Raw genomic sequence first — 12,119 nt, 5'->3', positions numbered from 1 at the left:
TGACTATATGCTGTCCAAACATTTTTTACTCCTGAATTTGGCACCTTTCAAAGGCTCTTCAGCCCACCCTTCCTTTGCAGAGAGATGTAAAAAGCAGTCTTTGTTTTCATCTGTTTACATGGCAGCCAGGCCTGCTTCACAGTCCCTCACCGAAGGGTCAGTGTGTCTCATTGGAGAAGAGCTGAGGGTCAAGTATGATAAGCCTTTAGTCTGACAGACTTACAGACTCGCGTGCTACGGTGTGTAATGACAAGCCCACAACAAATACAATCATGTTACATTCCCTCTCTTCTTACATCTCTCTATTGTGTCATTGATCAGACTGACTTGACACCCAAGATGGCATGGAGGCAGCAAATTGCCAGCAGTCATATTCAAGTCTGCCTAAAGGGACCAATACATGGAGATCAGTACTCCCAATGAATTAATGGGAAAGTACAGCAAATTGCCTCTGTTGATTGATTGGTATGCTACAGTAACCAGGGATTTCAAGATTTTATACCTAATTAATCTACAACTCATATTTCCAGTTCAATTCAAGTCCCTATAGTGTTTGCAGAAGGGTTCTACTGAGTTATTACGAGTAGCCTACCCTGTCCAATCACCAAACAGCTCACTTTGCAACTGTGAAGAATTACCTTTCCTTTTCATGAGACATCTATAATCCCTCCCTCCGGTAAACCGGGAGTATAGCGGCACCAGTGTACCACTTTCTATGAATGATAGTGATAAGTGGCACTGTCATTGTGAATGGTCTCAAAGGCTATGCGATTTTAAAAAATTAATGCATTTCATGGATCTAGTCTATACATATTCATCTGATTCAAGTTAATCAACAATTTAATGCAACACAAATTCAACTGGATACACTTTCTGTTCCGTTTGGATAGAAAAAGACGCATGAAAACGAAGCAGTTGTAGCACTTTGCCAACATTAGGGGGAGCCTGCTGTCGGTCTCAGAGCCTGCCGAGCAGCCAAATCTCTCCGAGAGGAGCCGTTTGAATAGGTGACAATGCTGACGTCATGGACGTTCACTCCACTCACGGAGAAACAAAGTATCCGCAAGAGTGAAGGGGTGAGAATGGAGCCCGTGAATCCACAGGAATAATAAGCGTCTCAAACTGCTTTAAAACTTGAACAACTCTATAAACAAACATGGATACATTTAGACTTCGCTTCATACTACTCTACTCTTCAATTCTAAGCATCGGGGCTCAATTCACGACAGGTAAGGATCTTTAAACCTTTATGTGAGAGAGACTGTACGAGCCGAGCGCAGAGGAAAGTTGGTGGTGAATGTTTTTAGTTGGAGTAATTTAAATTAAGGTGTGGACTGTTGCATTTCGTTGATCCGGAAAAACTTGATACAAAAGCACAACTAGCCTATGTCTTTGCCAAGTCTGATAGCCTAATGTTTGAGATTGTTCCGAATCATTGCTCCAAAATCGGGTCTGATTTCTGCGGTGGCTTTACTGTAGGTATAGCGAGCAAGTTACTGTTCAGAATATACGGTTACGTCCCAAAATGTTGCCACCTAGAACGAAAGTATTTGAGTCTGTCCTGACGTCGCTGCATGCACCCATAGACTATGTCGCCAATTTGAAAAAAAGTTATCGGATCCATGATTTCTGCATGATCACAACATTGAAATGGTCAATTTGATCATAACAGGCAAACATAGCAGTAAACTGCTTGTTGTAATTTCGCATTATGTTGCATACTGTAGCCTAATGAAGATGTTGTGCAAACCTGAAGTCATTGAATAAACACCAACTAGCCATTTAGGAACTTTACGCCAAGAAATGGCTGGCTAAAGGTGAGACTGAAAGTAGGAGCCTGCTGTCTCTACTGTTACCTTAAATATGGCATGATATGGTTGTACAATAGGCCTAATTGACAACTTTTTGGACACGAGAAAGACTGGTCCTTATACGAATAGGCTACACTGATTCAACTAGGGGTATATAATGTATGATAGCCTAATTCTTCCTTATTACATGGAACCAAAGGTAAAAGTCCGTTTGTTTAGAAACATGAATGAATACAATGCAACATTGTGATTACAGATGAAAGCTTTTGCCCTTTTGAACTTTCGAAGTGACCTTTAAATAAACAAGCAGATCGTGGAACCATACAATAAAGCGTCACAAGTTACTCTCAGCGTAAAAAATATATACTTTTTTTTTAGTATGTCTCAACTCTTGAGGGTCCAATGTGTTTCACCTTCAGTTGCAACTAAATTTCATCTAAATTGACAAAACTGTAGTTCTTCATAAGTGCTATAAAGATACAACCAAAAATAAACCACCAGTTTTAATGGCTCAGTCACTCATTTAAACGGCTTCTATATTTTTGTAACCGAATGTTTAGGCTCTACTACTCTATTTGGAATGGTAAAACATATTATTAGCTTTTTCTGTTGTGTAAATGAAATCCAATACATCTCACACTGTGTCCCAGGGGACTTGCAAAACAGCAGGAGGGGGGGGGGGGGGGGGGAGTCCTGTTTTCTATAAACCATTCAAAATGTTAATTCTAAAGAAACCTGATAAATGCTGTTTGCCATTTTAAATAGATATTTATTAATTCCCAATCATTTAAGATTGATGTTTAATGTATCTTTTATATTTGTATTGCAATCGATATGATCTCTTTTGAAACAATTTTCCATTTTTGGAATTCTTATTGAGAATCTGATGTGTTCAGATATAGTGGGGTCTGAAATGATTGACACCCTTGATAAAGATGAGCAGTAATGACTGGATAAAATAAATAATTCAAATACTGAGCTATATTGTATGGTCCAAAAAATTGGGAAATTATATAATTTCATACTAATACAATTGCTCAGAGAAAGAGATTTTGTTTAACAAGTAATACATTATTTTCACAAAAAGATAGGGGTCAGAATTATTTACACCCCTAAAGATTCTTATAAATAAAGTTGTCAAAAGTGTAGTATTTGGTCCCATACTCCTAGCACGCAATGACTACATCAAGCTTGTCTCCCTGCTAGGGCTGATCCTATTTAGATTGTTTGGTTGATTAATAAATGTATGGCACATGTCTTGATTGACACCTGTCTCAGTGGACTAATCCATTGCAGAGGCCGTGGGGGTGGCACACCAGTATCACCAGTAGTACATTTACTGTTAATTCCCATAATTTCTAATTTACAATGTTTATTTGGTTACGGTAATTTCTGTTAATATATTATTATTACAGTCTTACTGTTGTGATTGTAGGAGTGGAAACATTGTTTGTATAGCGCACAACCTATGCTACACTTGTGAGAAACAAGTTTTGGTTTATTTCATTCCATTTACGAGTTGTCAATTTATTAATTGTGTTTTGTTTGGAGCGCTCCTGTCAATATTGACTAAGGACGCACACCTGATTACGCATATAAGTAGGACTAGGCTACCTGTTCTTTTTCCATTTGGCACTCCAAATGGCGACCCCTGGTGTGGCATATTACTGACAACTTCGGGAGCGTAATAGCAGAATCTGCGAAGGCATAGCAGCGGCGGGAGGAGGAGGTTCAGGAACAGGTTTTTTTCTTATGCTAAAGTTGTCTTGATCTCTGGCTCCCTCTTGAGTCATTTGTGTCTTAATTATTTAGTCACAGTGTGCTTGAAGCATCATACAAGCTCAGTAGCCTACATATAATTTATTTTATTAAAACACAAAGGGTGTGTGTATGTATATATATATGTATGTATGTATGTATATATGTGTGTGTGTGTATATGTATATATATATATAGAAAAATACAAGTTTAAACAATTTGATTGGTTGAAAGAACAGACGACTCTTGGTCAGCCAAGATTTATTTAGTCGGGGACTGCCCTAGACTCTACAAACTTGTTGGATGCATTTGCAGTTCATCTTGGTTGTGTTTTGGATTATTTAGTGCCCAATAGAAAATGAATGGTAAATAATGTATTGTGTCCTTTTGGTGTCACTTTTATTGTTAATAAGAATAGAATATGTTTCTAAACACTTCTACATGACTGTGGACGCTACCATGATTAAGGATAACCCCGAATGAATCGTGAATAATGATGAGTGAGAAATTACAGAGGGTCAAGCATCATACCCCCAAGACATGCTAACCTCTCACCATTACCAATAACAGGGGAGGTTTACATATCTTGGGGGTATGATCTTTGACCGTTTTGTTACTTTCTCACCCATCATTATTCATGATTCATTCAGGATTATCTGTAATCATGGTAGCATTTACAGTAATGTAGAACTGCAAATGCATCCAACAAGTTTGTAGAGTCACAAGCTTGATGTAGTCATTGTGTGCTAGAAATATGGGACCAAATACGACACTTTAAAAATGTTTTTTTACCAAATACAAAACTACAGTATTTACAAGAATCTTTAGGGGAGGCAATCATTTTGACCCCTACCTTTTGTGTTGTTGGGGGAAAAAAAATGTTATACAATCTTTCTCTGAGCAAATGTATTAGTATAATATACATTTAAAAAAAATGAGCATACAATATAGTTCTGTTTTTGAATGATTTATTTTAAAGTCATTATTGCTCACCTTTATCAAGGGTGTCAATAATTTCAGACCCCACACTATGTAGTCAGATATGTAGCCCATAATTGTTACTTTAGCCTCTGCCTCTATAACCTTTTGGCCTTAGTCTCTTTTAAAAAAAATTGCTGATTAACTAAGGGCCACAATAAGTCTTTGCTCTTCAAAGCGCACACACACACACACACGTTCTCACATATCTGTTTGAGTGTAACCTGCATCATCAGATTAATTCACCACTGGTTGGGGGTTGGAAATAGAAAATACAGCTGTCTATATAATTGCAGATTAATTAATCAGAAAGTCTTAACCATGGATTAATTACATTAGAGTAATCAAAAACACACAATGACAAAAGGCAAATTACGCATTTTCGAGATTGATTCGTAAATGATGTGATTATGCTGGCGGTATTATGGAAATGATCTGGAAGATCACTTTACATAAATGTACAATGTCAATTTCATAAAGCAATGCTCTGCGATGAAAATATACAAATCGGTGTGCTAATCCACTTCTGATTTATTTGCTGTTTGCTTGCATCTGGCCGCAGCGCAAATGGGACAACCGGTGAAGGGTGAGTTACAGAGCTGTGCTATCATTCGACAGGAGCCCCTGTCCTGATTAATTGTGACCTGATGACTCCTTGGCTGTTGGACTATGCCACCTTGAATGCTCAATATGGTCTCTGTGCAGATGTGTCACTGCATCTCCCGGTTAATGGCTCTCTCTTCGGGAATGGCTAGTGACGCTCTCACATGATCTGATTCTTTCTCGTGTATATATATATAAAACAAACCATTTTCAAAACTTTTGCGGGCTACAGATCATGTGAGTTTAGCCGAATACCACACATTCATTTGATTGTGACGTCCATGGGCGATAACATGAAATAACAGCTGTTGTTGCAGATAAGCAACACGGTTTCCTTCATCACATTGCATGGAATAAATGGATTATTTTTAAACGACATTCATCTGCAGTTACCCTTTAGTGTTTGCTTTGTAAAATCATTGTGGTTGCCTAAGTAATTACAGAGAAGCAAACTCATTTAGTTGCCCACCTATCTGAGAATCAAGTGTGAATGACTCTCGGGAGAGATGGCCATTAACCAAAAGGTAGACACTGCTGGAGATGAACAGCTGTTACTGGGTGAGGTGTATTCAAAATGGACCCCTAATGAGAAGAACACTATTGATGCTTTCATATGGCGAGTCAGCACTAGAAATAACTAGCCTAACCTTACTCTCATTGGTTGTTCTGACAAACAATTCATCATAGCACTTGCATTTCCAGTACATTTGTATGTTTTTACTTTGCTATGTTTGTGAATTTGGCACAGGAGAGTGAGTTTCTCCAAGGCCTAATAGGATATCCTTCACTACATCTCAGCTTCAGGTTTTTTTTTTACGCACGCAATTTTCCCCTAGAGTATGGTTAGTTACGGCATGCTTTGTCCAATGTCTACATCCTGGTCTGGTTTAACCACTTCTTTTAAAAAAAGGCAACTTGGTGCCATAAACTACTATGTCCCCCCATTAAAACATAGGCCGTGGTAGACAATGGTCTTGTCTAGTGTGTGAGGCAATACAGAGAGAAAGACACCCCCCTCACCCCGCTATTCAATACCAATAAGACTCTTCTAAGATTGGAAGTTGCTGACCACTCAGTGCAGCACTTGCACTCGTATATCTTCGTTTTATTACAGGTTAGGTGACAGTGAGAGAAGTTGCTTGTCTCAGCACCTGTGAGGGAATTGTATGTTTTTTATGCATGGCCTCAACAAAATCTATTTGCAGCATGCAGCCACTTATTGTTCCCTTAGTTTTCTGAAGTTTTAGATTATGCATGGTGAATCAATACCTGACAGAATGTGTCAAGTGATTTTGCAACAGTATGGATTTTTAATTTTGGTTTTCCTCAAAATCAGCAGCTTTTGTGTTATTTCTCCCCTTTATTTATTCAGAACTTCACCTGTAAGGGTTTTGTCAGCATCTTACCCATCTGCCAGTTTTTCTCGGGATTACGAATGAATAAGCAAGTTTCTTCTTGTTATAAACCCAACAGACATGTTAAACATAGGCCCACTGCCTTGAATAATCCATCCCAATGACCCTTTTACTGTACAGTATTAAATGTCTGCAGTGTTTCCAAGGCCCTGTGCTCTTGTTGTTGATTTGGTGCCCGCTCAGACAGATGTATTCTGAACTGGACTTAAAGGAGAATTTCATTCCTCTTCATGCCCACAGTAACACGGGCCATGGGCCTATTGTAACACGCAAGGCAACAAAAGCCTTGTGGAGTTGCACTTGAAGCTCTGCATGGGAGAGGACAGTGTTAGTGTGTTTCAGCTCTCAGCATGCATCATGCTCCTGTCTGCTGGGTATTTGGGACAGGGAGAGATGCTCTGCAATTGTTCGTGTTCAGTGCCCTGGTGAATGTCTCAGACCCCAGTTATCCCCAGTCTTTGTCATCACAGCACTTTGGAGATTAAAGCTGTAATGGTGTTTTTGGTGGTCTATTCTGATGCCTGCCCTTAAGCTTCTTTTGAAGGCTGACTGGACTTTTCCTAAGGGAGACTGGGAGAGAGAAAAAAGTCTGACGGATTAGATTTTTGGCATTTTGTTCTGGTTGGAGGGTTTAAGGAGATCGAAGTATCACTGCATTGACTCAATTAAGATGATCATACGTCATCATACATTCAACACCCTGTTCTGGAAAGTGTAGCTCTCATGTCCTTGATTTGACAGAAAAACAACTCTCCATTAGTCTTGTCACAATACCAAAATTTTGACTTCGATACCAGGTTTAGTATCACAATTCTTGATACCAAAACAATACCACTGCAAAAAAAAAAGAAGGCATATTTATTAGCAGAAGTCACAGAATGGCACTTGATCCAGACAGATAAACTCAGCTACTGCTCTGTTCAATCGTTTGGCATCTTTTGAGTTCAATATCATTACAGTTGCATTTTTTAAATATATATATATTTTTTTACATCTGAGACAGCCATGTATGCATTAATGAATTATTTGAATCAGTCTAACTACATAATGGTAATAATTAAAGTAAATCTCTATAAATAAACTGGGTAAATGTATAGCCTAAGCCTATCCACAATACAGGTGAATGCATATTCAAAAGGAGTGTGCATGCATTGAGTTATTGAGCTTGTTTTGGCTGATGTCATGGGGATACAGATTCCATTTGGGACTTACTTGATTGTACTGGTCAACAACATTTGCATAGAAGTAGCTTCTTCTATAAAAATGTGAGCTGTTTTTTTTTTTAACCAGTAATGACGTCATTCACGAGGCAGTTTGCTGAGGCAATAGATCATCTTTGGGAGAGATGTGTGAGAGAGACTGAATAGTGCTCGCCAGCTTGTAGTCATAACACTCGGAAATGAGTTGCCTCTAATTCGAAAATGAATGGGAAAAGAATAGGGTTTTGGGATAAACGGCGAAAATAGGTCTGAGGTTGACACAGATAATATCAATCAGTAAACATGACCTTTATGAATTATGAAGCTTTTATATTTTTTCATAAATGCTTCAAAATTCACAAAAAGTGATGTTAGCTGATGAAGATTATCTCAATAAAATATATAAGATCTCCTAAGCCTGTGTTTACCTCAGTCCTTATTTTCTGCGTTTATCCAAAAACCCCATTCATTTAAGGATTTGTCCAATGAACCATGGCGGAGTAAGTGCCTACAGAAAGACGACATTACGATTACTCTCTATAAGTGAATGATATAAGCTTTTGGTGGCAATCAGCTTTGAAATCAGGATATTTAGTGTTATTGTTTGAATATTATCACAGAGTACCTGGGTAGTGAATTTATGTTAGCTTTAGCTGTCTGCTAGCAAGGAAAGTTAGCCTACAAAGCTGGATGCTACCGGCATCTTCTTCCATTGTAAAGTGTTCTTCAACATTTCTACATGCCGTGTCGAATTATTGAAGTGTGTTAATTTCTGTGCGTCATGAGTGGGGATTTAATCATTGCTAGCCTGCACAATGTTACGTGGAGCAGGCACGGTGCTCTATAATAAGGGGTCAGCTGCGCTGATCGACAGGCTTTGATCAGTGAGAAACATTTGACAGAAGTATCAAAAGTAACACAAACTCTAGTACCGAACCATTTTTTCATGTTCTAATATAGTTTTGGTATAGGCTTACCGTGCAACAGTACTCTCCATTGAGGTTGACTTCAATTCAACATGGTCTAAATTCTGTCAAATGGTTGCATTGTACAAATTAGAAAATTTGAGGCCTGGCCAAACTCCCCTGCTCAACGTTTGTTAGGGGAAACTTTAAATCACTTAGTATGTGCAGCTAAAGAAAATCATGTTATCTCACATTTCCATCTGCAGTTTTTATCCGCATAAAGCCATATAGTATTTTTTTTTAAATCAAGACATCTGTGATGGAAACAGGACCTTTTGGTACAATTTTCTAAATGTGACTCACCACTTGGATTCGGTCTTATGTAGCAACATTTGAAATCGTTTTTTTTTACATTGGATAAAAGTAGAGACTCAGAGCTACAAAAATGGTATATCATACACTCCATTTGAGGAACAATGGGAAAGTAATTCTGCTTTGAAAGTTGATCAACTTGTAAACTCACTTTTGAGAAAATGGCCTTTGAATGTTTTGGTATCTAGTGAAGAGCTCTTCTTTATCTACACCCATTCAGATTCATTCACACCCTCTTAAGCTTTAGCCCCACCCATCTTCTTTCGCTCTCTGAGCGCACAGTTCATGCTCTGGCCGATGATTTGTTTACCTATGGATAACATGAAAACAGCCTAACCAGCTCTGCTGGCAACAATTTCATTACACTTTTTTGCAGACGTTTACTGACACCAGCCATATTCAATGGGTGTTGTACACACGTCATGTAATGTTAGCTAACGAGCCAGCCGGCTAACATTAGCTAGTTAAACAACAATGAACACCGTGCCAACAATGCCACAGTGCTGAGAGGTAACCAACCAGGTTCAATGTTAGCTAGCTAACATTAGGCTCTAACTAGAATAGCAAACGGCACAGGGAAACAAATAATAACGTCAGCTAGGGAGCCAGCCAGCTAACGTTAGCTAGCTACCAGTACACTTTAGCTTAAGACATGTAGCTAGCTAGCTAGCTAGGTAAACAATGAACCTAGTTATGTAAACCATGTTTAATGTCACTCACGTCACGTAAATTTAGCTAACGAGGCAGCCAGCTAACATTGGCTAGTTAAACAACAATGAACAAAATTAGAAATGTGTAATATCTGAAAATGTAGCTAGCTATCTTCCCTGTATACATAATCATGCATGATGGATGCATCTCCCTGTCAGAAATGCCAAACCACAGTTGCCCTTAGTTTGAAGATGTAATCCGGAGATAGGTGTTTTCTCCATCTCTTTAGCTATCATACTCTAATTCCACTGATTTCAAAGCGTGATCCACCAGAAAGTGGAGACCAATACTTATGCAACTCTATTACACAATACATTTTTTAAAAGCTGTGTTTGACAGGATTACCAACACAGACTGACAAGCTCAAATAGACACAAGCCTTCTATATGGCAGACCAATGACCAGCCCACTCATTATCTCAGCCAATCATGTCTAGTGGGAAGGTTGCAACCTTTTTCTGTGGCTTAACCAACAAGGCTCGTAATATAACAATTTTATTCGTATTTACCGATGGCATACAAGTTTGTTATTAAGGCACATGAAAGTTCACATGTTTGAGAAGGCTTTCTGCCAAAAAAAACGGCATTCAAACGGCTCTCCTGTGAAGTCGTGACTTGGGACATACGCCTAATCAGGTCACAAATGCCAACGGATAATTTGTTAGTTTGACATGGTGGGATAGCTTTGTGTTGGTAAAATTAATTCTGCTGGAAATGGCGGTGGAAACGCCTTTATCAAATCAAGTCAAATTAAAGTGTATTTGTCACGTGCGCCGGATACGACAGGTGTAGGTAGACCTTACAGTGAAATGCTTACTTACAGGCCCTAAACAACAGTGCAATTTTAAGTAAAAAATAAGTATTAGGTGAACAATAGATAATTAGATAAAGAAATAAAAACAACAGTGAAAATAACAGTAGCAAGGCTAGATACAAGCACCGGTGACAATGCATAAATGATAAACAGAGTGGGTGGGGGGTGGCGGTAAACAATGCAGATAGTCCGGGTAGCCAACGTGCGGGGGCACTGGTTAGTCGGGCTAATTGAGCTAATATGTACATGAATGTATAGTTAAAATGACTAGGTTGCCATTTGATTACCTGTTCAGGAGTCTTATGGCTTGGGGGTAAAAGCTGTTGAGAAGCCTTTTGGTCCTAGACTTGGCACTCCGGTATCGCTTGCCATGCGGTAGCAGAGAGAACAGTCCCTGACTGGGGTGGCTGGGGTCTTCGACAATTTTTAGGGCCTTCCTCTGACACCGCCTGGTGTAGAGGTCCTGGATGGCAGGCAGCTTAGTCCCAGTGTTGTACTGGGATGTAAGCACTACCCTCTGTAGTGCCTTGCGGTCGGAGGCCGAACAGTTGCCGTACCAGGCAGTGATGCTCTCGATGTTGCAGCTGTAGAACCTTTTGAGCATCTGAGGACCCATGCCAAATCTTTAGTTTCCTGAGGGGGAATAGGCTTTGTCGTGCCCTCTTCATGACTGTCTTAGTGTGTTTGGACTATTCTAGTTTGTTGGTGATGTGGACACCAAGGAACTTGAAGCTCTCGACCTGCTCCACTACAGCCCCATCAATGAGAATGAGGGCGTGTAGTTTACAATCATCTCCTTTGTCTTGATTACATTGAGGGATAGGTTGTTATTCTGGCACCACCCGGCCAGGTCTCTGACCTTCTCCCTATAGGCTGTCTCGTCGTTGTTGGTGATCAGGCCTACCATTATTGTGTCGTCTGCAAACTTAATAATGGTGTTGGAGTCATGCCTGGCCACACAGTCGTGGGTGAACAGGGAGTACAGGAGGGGACTGAGCACGCACCCCTGAGGGGCTCCAGTGTTGAGGATCAGCGTGGCAGATGTGTTGCTACCTACCCTTCAGGAAGTCCAGGATCCAGTTGCAAAGGTAGGTGTTTAGTCCCAGGGTCCATAGCTTAGTGATGAGCTTCGAGGGCACTATGGTGTTGAACACTGAACTATAGTCAATCAATAGCATTCTCACGTAGGTGTTCCTAGTGGGAAAGGGTCCAGGTGGGAAAGGGCAGTGTGGAGTGCAGTAGAGATTGCATCATCTGTGGATCTGTTTGGGCAGTATGCAAATTGGAGTGGGTATACGTTTTCTGGGATAATGGTGTTAATGTGAGCCATGACCAGCCTTTCAAAGCACTTCATGGCTACGGAAGTGAGTGCTACGAGTAATTTTGCAGGTTACCTTAGTGTTCTTGGGCACAGGGACTATGGTGGTCTGCTTGAAACATGTGAAAATATTGATATAACAATTTAACTCAACAGTTTTTGTAACAAAACTATTGGTAGAGTTGAAAATGCGATAGAAACACATCGAACATTAGATTGTTATTCGGTTCGCTTAA

General features: G+C 39.7%; 1 protein-coding gene across 44 annotated transcripts in view; it reads left to right on the top strand.

The window, feature by feature from the left end:
• Positions 1–675: 675 nt before the first annotated feature.
• ptprk (protein tyrosine phosphatase receptor type K) overlaps positions 676–12,119 on the top strand; it is a 148,822-nt gene continuing 137,378 nt past the window's right edge. For 27 of the 44 annotated variants that reach the window (XM_090232601.1, XM_090232598.1, XM_090232587.1 and 24 more), the window contains exons 1-2: positions 679–1,229; positions 5,110–5,133. In XM_090232601.1, coding sequence (XP_090088727.1) covers positions 1,157–1,229; positions 5,110–5,133 — 97 coding nt within the window. In that variant the 5' untranslated portion in view covers positions 679–1,156. Of the gene's footprint in view, positions 1,230–5,109; positions 5,134–12,119 lie in introns of all 44 variants that reach the window. The other 17 variants (XM_036975715.2, XM_036975714.2, XM_090232592.1 and 14 more) reach the window with 1 other exon arrangement.

The sequence above is a fragment of the Oncorhynchus mykiss genome, chromosome 4, assembly GCF_057628025.1.
Source record: "Oncorhynchus mykiss isolate SJ-2025 chromosome 4, ASM5762802v1, whole genome shotgun sequence".
In the NCBI taxonomy this organism is placed as follows: Eukaryota; Metazoa; Chordata; class Actinopteri; order Salmoniformes; family Salmonidae; genus Oncorhynchus; species Oncorhynchus mykiss.
Note: the sequence above shows the minus strand (reverse complement) of the source record. Positions and strands in the feature narration are given on the sequence as shown.